The sequence below is a fragment of the Schistocerca serialis genome, chromosome 2 (genome assembly GCF_023864345.2).
Source record: "Schistocerca serialis cubense isolate TAMUIC-IGC-003099 chromosome 2, iqSchSeri2.2, whole genome shotgun sequence".
In the NCBI taxonomy this organism is placed as follows: Eukaryota; Metazoa; Arthropoda; class Insecta; order Orthoptera; family Acrididae; genus Schistocerca; species Schistocerca serialis.
In genome coordinates this window covers 1,008,573,632-1,008,593,124 of record NC_064639.1, presented here as the reverse complement: position 1 = coordinate 1,008,593,124, position 19,493 = coordinate 1,008,573,632, and the positions used below count along the sequence as shown (strand labels likewise).

Below are 19,493 nucleotides of genomic sequence, written 5' to 3'. Positions count from 1 at the left end.
TCTTAGTGGTGGGCATGATAAGACATCCTGTGAAACATTAATCAACACCTTCTCTGAAAACTATGTGGAACAGATAGTTTGCAATCCCTCTCATTATGAATCTAATAGCATCAAATAGACTTGACTGCTTTGAGGACATCCACATCGAAACTGGTATCAGTAATCATGAGAGGGTTGTGCCAACAAAGATTACCAGAGTACAAAAGACAATTAAAACAAGGAGATATACATACAGGATGGTCCACTGATCATGATCGGGCCAAATATCTCACGAAATAAGCGTCAAACGAAAAAACTACAAAGAATAAAACTTGTCTAGTTTGAAGGGGGAAAATGGATGGCGCTATGGTTGGCTTGCTAGATGACACTGCCAAACAGATATCAACTGCATTTTCTAAAATAGGAACCCCCATTTTTTATTACATACTCGTGTAGTATGTAAAGAAATATGAATGTTTTAGTTGGACCACTTTTTTCACTTTGTGATAGAGATGGTGCTGTAATAGTCACAAACATATGGCTCCTAATTTTAGACGAGCAGTTGGTAACAAGTAGGTTTTTTAAATTAAAATACAGAATGTAAGTATGTTCGAACATTTTATTTCGGTTGTTCCAATGTGATACATGTACTTTTGTGAACTTATCATTTCTGAGAATGCATGCTGTTACAGTGTGATTACCTGTAAATACCACATTAATGCAATAAATGCTCAAAATGATGTCCTTCAACCTCAATGCATTTGGCAATACGTGTAACGACATTCCGCTCAACTGCGAGTAGTTCGCCTTCCGTAATTTTTCGCATATGCATTGACACTGCGCTGACGCATGTTGTCAGGCATTGTCGGTGGATCACGATAGCAAATATCCTTCAACTTTCCCCATAGAAAGAAATCCGGGGATGTCAGATCCAGTGAACGTCCGGGCCATGTATGGTGCTTCAACAACCAATCCACCTGTCATGAAATATGCTATTCAATATCACTTCAACCGCACACGAGCTATGTGCTGGACATTCATCATGTTGGAAGTACATCACCATTCTGTCATGCAGTAAAACATCTTGTAGTAACATCAGTAGAGCATTACATAGAAAATCAGCATAGATTGCACCATTTAAATTACCATTGATAAAATGGGGTCCAATTATCCTTCCTGCCATAATGCTGCACCATACATTAACCCGCCAAGGTTGCTGATGTTCCACTTGTTGCAGCCATCGTGGATTTTCCATTGCCCAATAGTGCATATTATGCCGATTTATGTTACCGCTGTTGTTGAATGACGCTTCATCGCTAAATAGAATGCGTGCAAAAAATCTGTAATCGTCCCGTAATTTCTCTTGTGCCCAGTGGCAGAACTGTACACGACGTTCCAAGTCATTGTCATGCAATTCCTGGTGCATAGAAATATGGTACGGGTGCAATCGATGTTGATGTAGCATTCTGAACACCAACGTTTTTGAGATTCCTGATTCTCGCGCACTCCGTCTGATACTGATGTGTGGATTAGCCGCGACAGCAGCTAAAACACCTACTTGGGCATCATCATTTGTTGCAGGTCGTGGTTGACGTTTCACATGTGGCTGAACACTTCCTGTTTCCTAAAATAATGTAACTATCTGGTGAACGGTCCGCACACTTGGGTGATGTCGTCCAGGATACCGAGCAGCATACATAGCACACGCCCATTGGGCATTTTGATCACAATAGCCATACATCAACACGATATCGACCTTTTCCGCAATTGGTAAACGGTCCATTTTAACACGGGTAATGTATCACGAAGCAAATACCATACGCACCGGCAGAATGTTACATGATACCACGTACTTATATGTTTGTGACTATTACAGCACCATCTATATTTCTTTACGTACTACACAAATATGTAATAAAAAATGGGGGTTTCTATTTTAAAAAATGCTGTTGATATCCGTTTGACCTATGGCAGCACCATCTAGCGGGCCAACCATAGCACCATCTGGTTTCCCCCCTTCAAGCTAGATGAGTTTCCTTCTTTGGAGTTTTTTCATTTGATGCTTATTTTGTGAGATATTTGGCCTGGTCACTATCAATGGACCACCCTGTACATATATAAATAAATAGTGTCACATCTCAATGAGGAACTTGAAACTTTCAGCACAGGGCAGGGTCATGTAGAGGAACTATGGTACACGTTTAAAAGAACAATTGACCATGCACTGTATAGATATGTACCTAGTAGAACAGTTCATAATGGGAAGGAGTCTCCATGTATACAGTAACTATAAAGAAACTTCTAAAGAAACAGAGAGATTACTGCATGATAGGTGAAAAACAAAGCGTAAGGCTATAGAAAGAGATATGTTGAATGAAACTCGTTTGGCCATTTATCCAGTCATATGTAAAGGCCGTTAGTAGCAGCAAAGTTAGTGTCCAGTCCCTAGCGAATGAGACAGAAACTGTAATTGAGTACAGCAAAGCAAAAGCTGAAATGCTTAACTCTGTTTTTAGATGCTCCTTGACAAAGGAAAACCCAGGAGAATTTCCCCGACTTGTGGCCTGCCAACTGCATCATCAGCCACCTGCCCTTTTGGCCCAGTGTGGGAATGCTTTTGTGTACCACGTATAGAGTCCACTTATTCACCTCATCTAAGAAACTAAATAACTATGTTAAACATTATCTGTTTTATTCCAAAAGTAGTACAGGACCTATTGTTATTCAGACAAACAGTGCGACAAAATTTGATACTGCTACCTATAATAGTTTCGGAGATATGAAAAAGCCATTAAAAAAGTACTTGATGGAAACTTAATAAAGTAAATTCAAATAGGAACAATAACAGTTTATATTTCCTTTGTTATTTGAGAACAGTACTAGTACTCCCAGTGTGCCAATTTATTTTATAAAGATTTTCAATTCTCAACTTTCGATAATTTTTCTTTCGTAATGAAAATAACACTTTAAAAGTTAATATTTATATTTTGTGTTAGGATGAGAGTAAATGAGAGTGAATGTGAGTGCGTATGGGAGACGGACATCAAATTTCAAATTTATATGGTAATACAAGTGTTATGCCACCAGGGTGTCATGAAAATTGTAAATCCCCTTAATTGGCAGATGGCATATGTCTATGAGTGTTTGCCTTTGTAATAAAGCAGGCAGAAAGTTGGTAATGATGTAATAGTTTTCTAAAGTTATCTCAAGATTAGCTTTCATTTAGTCTCAATTAATAAACATTACAGTAATAATTTGCTTGTCGAAGTGATGCCAATGAATGTGATATAGTGATTGCCTCAGAACAGTTTTGGCACGAGTAAGATCTAGAAGGTGTAAAGAGATTGGCTGTCCTTTTCGAACAGCCAATCGGAAGTCAGCATGGTTCCAGCGCACTGCGAGATACTTAGGTTGCATTAGTAGCTGGAGGGGGTAGCCGTGGACTAGCTTTTCAGACACAAAGGTCATGTCAAATGTGTCCGTCTGTAAAATGTGTAACATGAAGAAATGTTTGGTCCTTTGCATTCAGATGGTTTTGAAATGGTAGCTTTTGTTGCTATGAACAATTTGTAAAAGTTTGAGGTGTGGGATGTTTTGTTTGGGAGATATATGCACGTGACTTGTTGGACTTAGAAAATTCCACGTGGCGATGTTCTGTGTTCTAGTACAGAATACATTCAGCGAGCAATCTTTGTGAAAGAAATCCACTGAATGATTTATGTAAGAAATCAACAATATGTGTAGATTAGATTAGATTTATTTTCATTCCAATTGATCCGTTGTGAGGAGGTCCTCCAGGATGTAGAACATGTCAGGAAAACAACAATACATGACAAATATTTACAACTAAAACAAATAAGCTAATGTAGAAAGGGACTGTATATTCACGCGATTATTTTCAGAATGGACCTTAGGAGAATTCTGGCTGCTTTACATGTGACATAAATTGGGAACTTATAATAGCAATTTTGCATACTAATAGTGGACTGATGACACATGTTTAAGCAAAGAAAATAAAACCTAACAATGGAAAATCCAGGATGGAATGTAACAATACCAGAGAAGGAAAGTTGCTACTCACCATATAGCGGAGATGCTGAGTTGCGATAGGCACAACAAAAAAATTCACACAATTATAGCTTTTGGCCATTACCGGCTTTGTCAGCAGTAGACACACACACACACACACACACACACACACACACAGCTGACAAAGGCCTTAATGGCCGAAAGCTATAATTGTGTGAATCTTTTTGTTGTGCCTATCGCAACTCAGCATCTCCGCTACATGGTGAGTAGCAACTTTCCTTCTCTGGTATTGAAAATAAAACCTACTTTTACCAGATTTCCGAACTTTCAATGAAGATGAGGACTCTGTTTTTCCACCTAAAAATTTATTATGAATATTTACAGAAACAACCATAACGAGATTTACACAGCCTCAGTAATTGTAGATATTAGGTGCTGTTTTCATCAACGCTGCTTTTTCATCATCTTGTAAGTATCTACATTGCAGAGTGAAGGGACACTGAGAAGACATCAATCTGAGGTAGGCGAATATCAATTTGCAGCTTGCTTCATGGTGACAGTGGACTAAGAGACAGTTCCGTCGCAAATTGAAAAATCAGCTTAAAAGAGAGAGAGAGAGAGAGAGAGAGAGAGAGAGAGAGAGAGAGGAAGCATAATATTCTACATTCAAGGCGATTGTGGAACTAGTAACAGTGAAATGGTGAATATTATAGCTAAGGGTGCTGACCATATTGGATAGTGTAAAATTCCTGAAGGTATCTTCATTTATAGCACTGAAATGCAGTTCCTGACAATATGGAACCACCTAGTAGAACTGTTTCATCAGATTGAAGGCACATGCTATGCTGATTCTGAACCTGCAGTTCTGTTACCTAAGTTACAAGAGCAAGAAGTGTACCTGTAATTTATGGGTGACAAATACCAAGCTATGATTTAAACACAAGAACTTCTGTCAGCGCCTTTACCGCCCTTGTTGGTGCTCTCTCTCTCTAACTGTGAAAGTGGCATTATCAAAGACCTTGATCTCCTTTCTTTTTGTACACCAAATGGATCACCGGGACACTTTGGACCCATTAGTAGAAGTAGTGAAATTGTCTTATTTCCTTCCTACAAATGTCAAGATTTTGCTTGCAAGAATGATGGGTGAATGAATGAATGATATTATGTATTAATTTTTAATAAAAATGCATATCTTAAGAATGAATTTTAATGTTATGATAGTTTTTCTACATTATTATTTCATAAATCATGAGATGAATATGTTGTAATTTCACAATGATACAAGTTATATTTGTGTATGTGTAACTACTAGTTTGTAAGTTATCATTTCTTTGTGACCATCTGTGTGAGAGCCTCTCACTGCCACCTTCGTAAGTAGAAATTAGTTACATCAACATTCTGTTAAGTCATCTCATCTTGGAGATGGTTCCTTTTTGGATCAAGCTCTCAAGAGTGGATAATTATCATTTTCTTGTTTTTACTCATCTTGTAATTATTTACGGTAGGCTTTTTATGAGGAGCCATCATTGTTTTGGTTTTATTACCAAGAAACAAACAACAAGTACCACAAATTAAGCCTGACAAGAATAGAGGACAATTTCCTGAAAAGACTCAATACACATGAAACCAGGTATATTTGTTTCAACACAGTCATATTCCATATTTCATAAACAGAACATAGTCTTATTCGATATAAAAAATTATGCTTCAGCTAGCTACTTAAGACAATTAAGTTATTTTAAACAGTCAATATTCAATGAACTATTTTATATTGTTACCACATACCTCCAATTCCTCCAGTTCGTTCACAAATTGTGAGTGTAATTGTTTCCAGTTTTTCTTTGACTCGTGAAGACCTTTTACTTTTACTTCAATTCCATTGATAGTACTTTTCAATTCATTTATTTCTCGCATGACACCTTCTTTTTTCCTGATATGGGAGAAAACATTTTAATTCATTGATCTTACAAAAACCACTATCACACTGTCTGTGTACAGAAACCTTTCACCATGCTTCAACTTTTTATCTATTAAGTGTTGCTTTCATTGGTCCAACTTAAAAGGTCTACCCTCATCGTCACAGCAGGTGGGTCCTTCTCATCCTAGAGTCTGAATGACCTACCCTTTCTTTTAACCTACCCAAATCTATCCCTCTCTCTTCCCCAAGAAAGGAACTATTAGTTCTGGAAACTAGTACAGTGTGTGTAGTTTTATATACTGATCACCCAGAACACTATGACCATCAACCTACTATCTATATTCGCCCGTCCAGATGATTGCAGTATCACCTGGCAAGGAATGACTGCTAGTCAGACATACACACAGTGTATGTAATATCAGTGTGCATGCTGCTCGTATGTAGAATGTGGAAGGTGCGCAATCTGCCCAAGTTTGACTGAGGGCAGACTGTAATGGTCCGGAGATTTGGTACAAGCATTTTGGAAACTATATGACTTGAAACTTCCTGGCAGATTAAAACTGTGTGCCGGACCGAGACTTGAACTCGGGAACCTTTGCCTTTCGCGGGCAAGTGCTCTAGCAACTGAGCTACCCAAGCACGACTCACGTCCCATCCTCACAGCTTTACTTCTGCCAGTACCTCGTTTCCTACATTCCAAACTTTACAGAAGCTCTCCTGCGAACCTTGCAGAACTAGCACTCCTGAAAGAAAAGATATTGCGGAGACATGGCTTAGCCACAGCCTAGGGCATGTTTCTGGACTATATGACTTATCAGGAGTTCGAGGAGTGCTGTGGTGCATGCATTCAACATGTGGTGAAACCAAGGTGAAACCAAATCCAGACATCTTGGGGTTGGACCACCACACCAACAGATGTAGGATGTTGTAGGCTGGGCAGACTGGTAAAACAGGACAGGCAGCAAACTGTAGTGGGACTAACATCAGACTTTAATGCTGGGCTGAGTGCAAGTGTGTCTGAACACACAGTGCACTGAACACTCCTAATGATGGGCCTCACAGCTGATGACACATGCATCCGCCAATATTAACACCATGACATCGCAACTATGACTGAAATGGGCACATGACTGTTGGCACTGGACATTGATGCAGTGGCAGAGCACTGTACGGTCTGATGAATCCTGATACATTCTTCATCATGTCAAAGGGAGGGCATGAATTCATAATCTTCCAGGGGAACAGCACCTTGACACCTGTACCGCAGGACAGAGACAAGCTGGCGGTGGCGTCATTATGCTCTGGGGAACATTCATGTGGCCATCAACGGGTCCAGTGGAGCACATGCAAGGCACAAAGACAGCCAAGGAGTATTGTACACCAGTTGCAGGCCACTTACACCCCTTCACGACAATGTTTCCTGATGGCAGTGGCATTTTTCAAAAAGATAATGTGCCATGTCAAAAGGCCAGGAGTGTGATGGAGCAGTTCAAGAAACACAGTGGCAAGTTACAATTGATGTGCTGATCCTCCAACTAACCGGATCTGAACCCAATCGAATACATCTGGGACGTGACTGAACATGGCGCCAGAGCTCATCACACCTCCCTCCCTGGAATTTATGGGAATTAGGTGACTTGTGTGTGCAGATGTGGTGCCAACTGCCTTCAGTGGCCTACCAAGGACTCACCATTTCCATGCCACAATACACTGCCACTGTTATCTGTGCCAAAGGTGGACATATCAGCTATTAGGTAGGCAGTCATAATGTTCTGGCTGATCGGTGTGTGTGCCTATTAGCAATAACTGGTCATCAATTCTGTCTGTTCCCTCGAGAGAATTTTCCTTTTGGTACAATCTAGAGATTACACTTTTCTGGCATTTTCGGTAACTAAACTAACATCATGGTAAGGCAAAAATTAGAAAGATTATTAATCGTGTCGTATTATTTCTACTAGCAACTAAGAGTATAAGTTTTACGTCACATGCAATATTTTTTAAATGCAATGTATTGTTGCTGGATACATGGTGACTGACCTCCAGCCCTACCTCACATGTTGGGTGTATGAAGCTCTCAACAGTCTTCTATACTGAAAAACTACTTCAAGACATTCCTGTATTTTGAAGTAATATAAGCTATCATAGTTGAACACTTTTTCATTATACCCCTCTTAAATGTTCAGCAATATGCCTCAGGAGTAAGTGATTTCTAATGATTTATTTGTTACTTTATTATCTCAATTTGTTTCTTAGTACAGTAAATAACATGGCAAGCACAGATGCTCCATAGAGAAGCACATGAACGATCTATCCTCTATAATACTTTGAAGTACATTTTGCATGACAGACATAAAATCAGTTGTATGGAAGTCTAAGATATGCTGTAGTGGACACTCTCAGACATCATGATAATGAAAAACTCTTTCAAGAAAGACATTTGGAGAAGAAAAACTTGCCTACACAAACAACGAATTTTCCATTATTTTCTATATGATAAAAAACTTATTAAGAGGAAGAAAATTGAGGATCCAGCATAATTAACAAGAGTAAACTAGAAAAACCAACAAATCAGGAAATAATAGTCATAAACAGAAACACATCAGTCATACATATAAACTCAATTTGCATTATTTATGCATGAAATACCCTTATTGATTAAAATATGTCCGTAACAACCAACAGTTTTTATACTCTGTTTTTGTCTTTCACTCCATCTCCCTCAAACAGATGCGAAAGGCCAAAAAAAGGTTAGGAGTAACACCTAACCACTTGAGGTAATTGTTTTTGAAGAACAAACACTCATTTAAAAATTTAACTCATTTGTGTTTCTGATAAATGTAGGATCACTTCTTATTTGACTAAAGACCATATTTAATCTATGTGTAATTGATATTAAGCAGATATTTACATTATTTACCAACCTTTTAAACCATTTGTTTCATAATGAAAATTTTAAAATCAGTGAAACACAGTACTAGATTAGAAGCAGGCATTGTGAATACAACCTACCTTCCTGATGACTGAATTGCAAATGTTAATTTACGTATTTTTTTATCTATATCATTATATCTAGCTTTAACCTCACGGATTTCTTCTTGGGCTCTGTTGTAGCTTACAGTCTTAATTTCATGAAGTTGTCTCTTTACTTGCTTACAATGCACATCAATGTCATTAAATTTCTTCAGAGCTGTTTCATGTTCTGGAATACATAAATTTCAGTAACAATGAGTTCAGCAATAAAAATATATAAAAGAGAAATCTTTATACAAAGCAAATTGCTATATTAGCTTCCCATTTTAGACTTCTACATCTACACTCATACTCCACAAGCCACCATATGGTGCATGGTGGAGGATATCTTGTACCATTACTGGTCATTTCCTTTCCTGTTCGACTCGCAAATAGTGTGAGGGAAAAACGACAGCCTATATGCTTCCATGCATGCTGTAATTTCTCTTATCGTATCTTTGTGGCCCTTATGCAAAATGTATATTGTTGAAAATTTTCTTAACAGTGTTTCATGGAAAGAACATTGTCTTTCCTCCTTGGACTCACATTTGAGTTCACAAAGCATCTCCATAACTCTCTCATGTGCTGATCGAACCTACCAGTAACGAATGCTTCGATGTCTTCCTTTATCACAATCTGGGGGGAATCCCAAACACTCCAGTGGTACTCAAGAATGTGCCACATTAGTGTTCTATATATGGTCTTCTTTACAGATGGATCACATTTTCCAATAATTCTTACAATAAACTGAAGAATACACCTTCCCTACTAAAGTCCTTACATGGCCATTCCATTTCTTATCACTTTTCAACGTTATGCCTCGATATTTAATCAAAGTGATTGTGTCACACAGTACACTATTGAAAAACCTATCACAGTTTCTTGTCACCTACAATTTCTCTTATAATTATGTGAAAGCAACGATGTAATTTTAAGACCAATTTTGGTTATTTTAAAATAGCAATTTGGTACGCAAATTGTATTCGTAATAAGTGATCATAATTTATATGATTTGTCTGCATATATTGGCTATCACGCTGTCATCTTCAGATGCTTTCACTTAATTACGGTAATGCACAATTAATGGTATCAAAAAATCCCATCTGCTTGTCATCAAGGGAAATGATGATTAGTAGCAGTAGTAGTAGTCACATAAAGAAGGTGCTAAACACAGTAATTCAGCTTCTGAGCAAGTACACACACACACACACACACACACAGAGAGAGAGAGAGAGAGAGAGAGAGAGAGAGAGAGAGAGAGAGAGAGAGAATAGTTTTTTAATTTCATTTATTTATTTTGTGTTCCCTGGATCAAAGCTTTGCTTGGATGTGGAATTATGTCATATGTTTCGGCTACACCATTCACTGTTGGGAACAGATATGACTTTATGACTGAATTTCTATGGACATAATTATTGACCATAATGCAATATTATTGAACATGTATTATATTAATAACACATGTAGTGTGGCGCCACCTGACATTACCAGGGAAACCAGGTAGGCAGCACAATATTACCGTCAGCTGCCATGCCGCCACTACTCAGAAGGCATCCGCCATCAGGAGTGCCCTCTGATGGAACATGCTAGAACACACTATATATGCTGCCCTAGGGTTAATCTGAGTCAGTTGTGATAAGAGCAGTGGAGTACAAATCAAGTGTGTTACGAGTTTGGCTGCTGTGTTACTCTACGAACTCTAATTGTCGTAGATGGAATTTTGAAACAGTGTGGACTGGACTTTGCTTTGAAATATGGACTTATGTTAGCCTGCACTATGTTGAACTATATCCTGTTGCAAATAAACTGGGAAAAGTCCTCGATAGATTGTGTGTAATTTCCCTTTTACAAAAGTGGCAATCACTCAGGACTTGTGATACACACAAACTAGACTTGGAACATTTTTGTAACTAGATTAGGGTTTGTTTTGTTTTCAGTCATGAAGGAGCTGCAACAACTAATACCTCAAACAAGCCAATGGCAAGAATATTACAGGCAGTGCAAGCATTAGGCAGTGTAGCAGGAAAGTGTCCCATGCTACCCATTTTTACAGCTTTTCCACCATTCAACGAACAATGTGAAGAGTAGCAGGCTTACTGTCAATGCTAATAGTTATTATATTTTGTACAATATGCCTATTTTGGCAGTACTGTCATTGCAAAGTACACCTGAGAATATTAGTTAGTAAATTTAATTTACATTTGCAATACTTGTATATGGAGTTAACTATACATGTCTAGCTCTGTATGATATACCTATTGTGTTGTTGATGAATTCTTTTGTCAATTGCCACTGTTTTTATGATGGTAAAATAAAGTAACATAGTAATTCGATAGCAAGCTCACCATTCTCAATGATGCAGTAAGTTTACAAAGTGCTTACAACTAGCCAGCGGTAGTGTACGAGAAACATATAATTTAGTTGTTTGTGTAATCTTTGGTTGTTTATTTTTTATCCACTCAGAATGTTAATAAAATTTTGTAGGTGATATTTATGCCTGAAGTGTCTGGTCATTTAATATGTTCATCACAAGTCCTTTTGGTATATGTGTAGATTTGAACTAGTATGTTTTCTAATTCTAATGTTAAAATTTCGTCCTGTTAGTCCAATTTTAAAAGTTGTTACAATTGTCATTTGTAATCTTCTATATGCCTGTATAGCATATTCTGGTATTTTGATTCTTCCAGAGTGGAGTTCTGTGTTTAGGTTGTTGGTAGTACTGAATGCTAGTTTTATGGGAATATTTTTAGTACATTTTTCATACTGTTTGACAGTTTTCCCATGCATGCTGGTACATACGTGGTATTTTTGTCTGGCTAAGATTTCTCTTGTTAGTGTTATATTAATGTGTATTGACTGGCTTGTGGGTTCTGTTTATTCTTTCTATAACTTTCAATCAGAATTGTTATGTCATCATCAAAAAGAGTGAAATGTGCCTTCTTTTTGGCTTGTACAGATAAGGTCGTTTATAAAGATAACAAAAAGTAAGGAACTCAGCATGGAGATAAGGTCGTTTATAAAGATAACAAAAAGTAAGGAACTCAGCATGGAGCCCTGCGCACCCTGCAAGTCATGATGCCACAGTCAGAAGATGCTGGCTTTCCATCTGACTTGTTTATGACTACCTCCCCTCTTTCCTGTCTTATTTTACTTTTTCATGTGTGGAGATCAAAGTACTGAAGTCCAAATAAGGACCACATCCATTGCTTTCTTGCTTTCCTGCCATAATTCAATGCCAATTTAGTGGAACAGTTAGGACAGGCTAGGACATATTCCATATCCTAATATTCTCCACAATCACAACTGTCATCAAATTAATCTATAAGGGCCCAGATGAACATTTTTGCCTTCACTGGTGCTACACCAATTCTGATCTGGTTCAGACTTCTCCAAATCTTCCATCTCAAGTCCTCGTAATTAGGCACTGTGGGTAGTGCACGGCAGACATTTGGAAGTTCGTTAAGTTCTTCATTCAGGAATCTCTTTCAGGATTTAAGTCTTCTAGATCCACCGGAATTGCTAAATAAGTGGTGCCATTAATCAAAAGTATACCTAAGCTTCTCACTGTGTTCTTGAGTCGGTCTTCAGGAATCAGCAAAGTCACCCGCTTTATAAAGTTTATTGAGTGACTTAGGTTTCATGCAGTCAGTTATTAGGTTGCATATTCCATTTAAGCTTGAGGTCACCTTTTTAGCAGATCTGGACCACACACACCATGTGAGCATATTCCATCATTGCTCCCTGTCACTTAGACATGATTCTAGTCAAACTCTGCTTTTTCACTTAAGCCATGGTGTTCAGTACGTGCGTGTGTGTGTGTGTGTGTGTGTGTGTGTGTGTGTGTGTGTCTATATATACAATTTTGTGATCCACACAGTTGAATGCTTTAGAGAAGTTGTAAAATAATCCCACTGGTGACATTTTATTGTTGAAGAACTCTAAAACTTGATGTACAAATGAGAACACTGCATACTCAGCTGGAATGCCTTTTTGGTTTTTTTTTTTTTTTTTTTTTTTTTTTTTTTTTTTTTTTTTTTTTAAGGATCCCTTGGTTATTAAGATGTTCCATAATCAATTTGAACATAATGTGCTAGACTCTCCCATGCTGCACTATGATAAGAGCGAATAATTCTCTTGGATGGATTGAATCAGATTAACATGAAAGAGGTGAAGGTTATGGAAGGGGAGGAGCAAAGGGTAGGGGGAGAGTTGGATAACAGAGAATGAAACCAGGAATATGTGGGAAAAGGTAGCTCTCCAACTGTACGATGAGCCACAACCAAACTGTGGCCTCAAGTTAGGAAAAAAGGAAACTTTACTTCTCAACTATAGAGCATGCTGTGGGATATAGTGTAGTAACACTTTCCATGGCAACTTCATAACCTATGTCATGAGGACCCCTACAACCACTTCCTACAAATTGTATAGGTAAAGTCTATCATTCCAACACATCCCTAGCTCCTGAAAGTTTCCCAGCCTCACTCTCCACTTTTCCTTACATGCTCTGCCTTTTCTCAGCCTTTTGCCCACACAGTGGTTCTATATACTTAAGCTTCACATTTCATCCTGATCCTACCTTAATTGTTTTTAGATATCTACATATCCATCTTATTATACTCTTAATTTTTGAGATAGATGCATGGTGTCCACAAGATCCATTGTGGGTATCACTTCTTGTTAGTACTACTTTGTGATCCTCAATAATTTATTGTGATGGCTCCCCAAATGAACTTTTCATATATGTGGTATCTGTTCTTTAGGACACGTCTGAAAGAACATACACAATGTTGACCCTGCAGCCATCATACATCAAGATACAAAGGAATGAATGACATTTAGCTGCATAGTGGGCATTGATGTACATCAGTAGGAAAAGTTGAAAATTTGTGTTGGACCAGGATTCAAATGCAGGTCTCCTGTTTACTATGCAGATGCTCTGACCACTAAGCCTCAAGGTAAATGGATCCTGGATTTCCACAGTCAAGGATGTAGCCAAAGGGTGGGGTGGGGGGAGTGTGGGTGGGGTGAGGGTGGGGGAGGTTGTCCAGGGGGTCTGGAGCTCTCGTATCACCTACATGAAATTACACCATCTTAGCTGCCATGTCGTGAAATTGAAATCTATTTTGATTTTCAATCATATGACATACAAGCGATATGAAGTACGATAATCAACACAGTCATCAACAGATTTAAGCTATCGCTATATCTACAGCAGTTATCAGCTATTGCCAATACATATGCCAAGACCAATAATTGTACATTGTTGGTCTTACTTGAGCCCAATCGTTTTATTAATGAGTCCAGTTCTTGCTTGCAATTGAATTTAATGTAAGTGCTACCATTTGTTGTTTTTTTGCTGTGTGCTGTTGTGATAGTTTCTAATTATGGACAAGTTTGTAATAAGAAAGAAGAGGAAAACCAATTTTGATTCATCCACTGGCATTACGGTAAGTTAAAAACATGTATGCACTACAGTAATAGGCCAATTATCTTCATAATTCGGTTTAATATTAGCACTGAAGTTGTTATTTGAAGACTGGTAGAATTATGTGGTTGCATTATTTCAGCATTTCACAAGGCAGCGGAGCAGTAAACATCATTACAAATCACATTAAATTAAAATCAATGCATAAAAAATACACTTGGATTTTCCTGTGTCACCCAAAATCACGTTGCTCAACAAAAATGCCGTCCAAATGATGATCGTACCATTTCCTTAAGAAAACTTGCTCGAAATTCTCAAATTACTAGACAAAATTGGAAAATATCGCCCAATCTGGTGATCTAGGTGGTACTCAATTATGAAAACCAGCTGTGATACGGAATAATGGAGAGGGGTTTGTGGACAGCGGAAGGGATATGTGATAGCAGCACATTCTATAGTTCGTTTGTAAAGGATTTTTTTTCAGCTGGCTGGCTGAATTTGTCCCAACTGCCTGCACCCTGCATAGCCCTCCTCCTTCCAATCTATTTACACTCTTGTAATACTACAATAACTGGAAGTCTTGATCACATAAGGAAATCGAAGAATTTTAATGAAATGAAAGCTACTTTAACAAAATTTGATATTGAATTGAGCAACCTAGCTTTGATGTGCTGAAGGACCTATGACTTGGTTTCAGATAAGCCATAAATTTACATACAAGACTGTAATATGAGAATATGTTTATTGACCAAAGAGATATGGATCCATTTAATTTTTTAAGTAATTCCGTGCAATGTTCAAATCAAAGATTGCTACTTACTGTAAAGAAGACATGTCAAGTTGCAGGCAGGCACAGTTAAAAGACACCCACATACAGCTTTTGGCCACAGCCTATGTCAGTAAAACGCGCGCGCGCGCGCGCCACACACACACACACACACACACACACACACACACACACACACACCATGCATACACAACTGCCAACTCCAGCATCTCTGGCCAAAATGCAGCATGAAGTAGGACACAAGCAGCAATCTAGAGGAGGAGGAGGGGGAGGGGGAGGGGGTGGGGGTGGAGAAGGGGAGGGGAAACGGGTAGTAGTCTATGGGTGGGGAGAGAGATGAACACTGTCTGGTGGAGTCTGCAGGGACTAGGCTGCCAACAGGCACAGTGTCAGGAGGTTGTGGGGCAGGGAGGTGGGCAATAAAGGAGCAAAAAAGGAGAGAAGCAGGGAAAGACAGGTAAATGCAATGGCAGAGGGCTGCAAATAAACAAGGTGGGAGATGAGAATGGGGAGGAGATAACAGGACAGAAGGGACGGAAACTGTTGGGTGGAGGGTGTGGGGCAGTATGTTACTGTAGGTGGTGGTGGTGGTGGTTAGTGTTTAACGTCCCGTCGACAACGAGGTCATTAGAGACGGAGCGCAAGCTCGGGTTAGGGAAGGATTGGGAAGGAAATCGGCCGTGCCCTTTCAAAGGAACCATCCCGGCATTTGCCTGAAACGATTTAGGGAAATCACGGAAAACCTAAATCAGAATGGCCGGAGACGGGATTGAACCGTCGTCCTCCCGAATGCGAGTCCAGTGTGCTAACCACTGCGCCACCTCGCTCGGTGTGTTACTGTAGGTTGAGGCCATTATAATTATGGGAGCAGAGAATGTGTTCTAAGGATAACTCCCATCTGTGCAGTTCAGAAAAGCTGGTGTTACAGGGAAGGACCCAGATGGCTCGGGTAGTGAAGCAGCCATTGAAATCATGTGTGTTGTGTTCAGCTGCATGTTGTGCCAAAGGTTGGTCTACTTTGCTTTTGGACACAGTTTGGCAGTGGCCTTTCATCCTGGTGGACAGCTGGTTGGTAGTCACACCAATATAAAAATCTGTGCAATACTTGCGGCAGAGCTAGTAAATGACACGGCTGCTTTCACAGGTGGTCCGGCCCCCAATGGGGTACAATAAACCTGTGAGAGGACTGGAATAGTAAGTGCTGGGTGGGTGGATTGGGCAGGTTTTGCACCTGGGTCTTCCACAGTATGACACTCAGTTTTTTTGCTCTACAATAACAAACCTTATGTTAGAAGACAGAAATGTGTTTTGTTAGCAAAGAGGCAATACATTATACAATAATTTTATTTCATTTAGCAAAAGAGTCAAATTCTCATATTATCAAATTAAACAATAAAAGCTTTCCTTAAAAAATTATAGAGTGAATCACTTGATATTCAACCTCTATGGATACAGTCATTCATTATGTGTCCTCTACCCTCTTCCACAACAGCCTTGCTGAATCCCTAGCCTTTCAAATTTCATCATAAGGAAATGGACAATACAGAACAACAAAGAAAGAGTAACAAGTAGACAAGTTGATAAGAAGGGAAGTCATCTGAAATCTAGATCTGGAAAAACAAAATATACAAGTAATGACTTAGTAGTAACAGTGGACAAATAGCCAAGATTCTAAGCTTACAGTATACAGCAGAGGGGTTTTTTAACACTGGCTACTCCTGAATACAAGTTTATTGTATTAATCTTGAAGCATTTTGGTGACTAGTAAAGACATAAAAGTTACTAAGTTGCGAACTGATAAGGAAAGGAAGATGACGGTCTATCAGTCTGATTCCATGTTTGGAAAAAAAAAAAATTGGGATGTGAACAAAATATGTTTAATTTTGTACAGCATGCGTACATATCATTAGTTGAGGACAGTTAAAAAATTTAACAAGGTCAAATCATAAAACCATAAGCAAAATATATTAACTTTAATAGTTAAATGTCAAATTATGCAAGGTACTTGATTTTAATAAATGTAATAAATATGAGAATACATAAATATATCTAAAAACAAAGATGATGTGACTTACCAAACGAAAGCGCTGGCACGTCGATAGACACACAAACAAACACAAACATACACACAAAATTCAAGCTTTCGCAACAAACTGTTGCCTAAAGAGGAAAGAGGGAAGGAGAGGAAAAGACGAAAGGATGTGGGTTTTAAGGGAGAGGGTAAGGAGTCATTCCAATCCCGGGAGTGGAAAGACTTACCTTAGGGGGAAAAAAGGACGGGTATACACTCGCACACACACACATATCCATCCACACATATACAGACACAAGCAGACATATTTAAAGACAAAGAGTTTGGGCAGAGATGTCAGTCGAGGCAGAAGTGCAGAGGCAAAGATGTTGTTGAATGACAGGTGAGGTATGAGTGGCGGCAACTTGAAATTAGCGGAGATTGAGGCCTGGTGGATAACGGGAAGAGAGGACATATTGAAGAGCAAGTTCCCATCTCCGGAGTTCGGATAGGTTGGTGTTAGTGGGAAGTATCCAGATAACCCGGACGGTGTAACACCGTGCCAAGATGTGATGGCCGTGCACCAAGGCATGTTTAGCCACAGGGTGATCCTCATTACTAACAAACACTGTCTGCCTGTGTCCATTCATGCGAATAGACAGTTTGTTGCTGGTCATTCCCACATAGAATGTGTCACAGTGTAGGCAGGTCAGTTGGTAAATCAAGTGGGTGCTTACACACGTGGCTCTGCCTTTGATCGTGTACACCTTCCGGGTTACAGGACTGGAGTAGGTGGTGGTGGGAGGGTGCATGGGACAGGTTTTACACCGGGGGCGGTTACAAGGGTAGGAGCCAGAGGGTAGGGAAGGTGGTTTGGGGATTTCATAGGGATGAACTAAGAGGTTACGAAGGTTAGGTGGATGGTGGAAAGACACTCTTGGTGGAGTGGGGAGGATTTCATGAAGGATGGATCTCATTTCAGGGCAGGATTTGAGGAAGTCGTATCCCTGCTGGAGAGCCACATTCAGAGTCTGATCCAGTCCCGGAAAGTATCCTGTCACAAGTGGGGCACTTTTGTGTTTCTTCTGTAAGGGGTTCTGGGTTTGAGAGGATGAGGAAGTGGCTCTGGTTATTTGCTTCTGTACCAGGTCGGGAGGGTAGTTGCGGGATGCGAAAGCTGTTGTCAGGTTGTTGGTGTAATGGTTCAGGGATTCCGAACTGGAGCAGATTCGTTTGCCACGAAGACCTAGGCTGTAGGGAAGGGACCATTTGATGTGGAATGGGTGGCAGCTGTCATAATGGAGGTACTGTTGCTTGTTGGTGGGTTTGATGTGGACGGACGTGTGAAGCTGGCCATTGGACAGGTGGAGGTCACCATCAAGGAAAGTGGCATGGGATTTGGAGTAGGACCAGGTGAATCTGATGGAACCAAAGGAGTTGAGGTTGGAGAGGAAATTCTGGAGTTCTTCTTCACTGTGAGTCCAGATCATGAAGATGTCATCAACAAATCTGTACCAAACTTTGGGTTGGCAGGCTTGGGTAACCAAGAAGGCTTCCTCTAAGCGACCCATGAATAGGTTGGCGTATGACGGGGCCATCCTGGTACCCATGGCTGTTCCCTTTAATTGTTGGAAATTGAGGAAAGAGGTTTTAGCTTTTTCATTACCTTAGCCAGCTTCATCCTGACCCACAACTTCTTCACTTTTGAAGGCCAGACATACCAACAATTAAAGGGAACAGCCATGGGTACCAGGGTGGCCCCCTCATACGCCAACCTAATTCATGGGTCGCTTAGAGGAAGCCTTCTTGGTTACCCAAGCCTGCCAACCCAAAGTTTGGTACAGATTTATTGATGACATCTTCATGATCTGGACTCACAGTGAAGAAGAACTCCAGAATTTCCTCTCCAACCTCAACTCCTTTGGTTCCATCAGATTCACCTGGTCCTACTCCAAATCCCATGCCACTTTCCTTGATGGTGACCTCCACCTGTCCAATGGCCAGCTTCACACGTCCGTCCACATCAAACCCACCAAGAAGCAACAGTACCTCCATTATGACAGCTCCCACCCATTCCACATCAAACGGTCCCTTCCCTACAGCCTAGGTCTTCGTGGCAAACGAATCTGCTCCAGTCCGGAACCCCTGAACCATTACACCAACAACCTGACAACAGCTTTCGCATCCCGCAACTACCCTCCCGACCTGGTACAGAAGCAAATAACCAGAGCCACTTCCTCATCCTCTCAAACCCAGAACCCCCCACAGAAGAAACACAAAAGTGCCCCACTTGTGACAGGATACTTTCCGGGACTGGATCAGACTCTGAATGTGG

At 39.8% G+C, this 19,493-nt stretch overlaps 1 protein-coding gene across 2 annotated transcripts in view; it reads right to left on the bottom strand.

Annotated features, from left to right (window-relative positions):
- LOC126458421 (structural maintenance of chromosomes protein 4-like) overlaps positions 1 to 19,493 on the bottom strand; it is a 330,847-nt gene that overhangs the window by 52,558 nt on the left and 258,796 nt on the right. For both annotated transcript variants that reach the window (XM_050095456.1, XM_050095457.1), the window contains exons 15-16: positions 8,936 to 9,125; positions 5,794 to 5,938 (exon numbers count right to left, since the gene is read on the bottom strand). In XM_050095456.1, the coding sequence (XP_049951413.1) occupies positions 5,794 to 5,938; positions 8,936 to 9,125 (335 nt within the window). The remainder of the gene's footprint in view (positions 1 to 5,793; positions 5,939 to 8,935; positions 9,126 to 19,493) is intronic.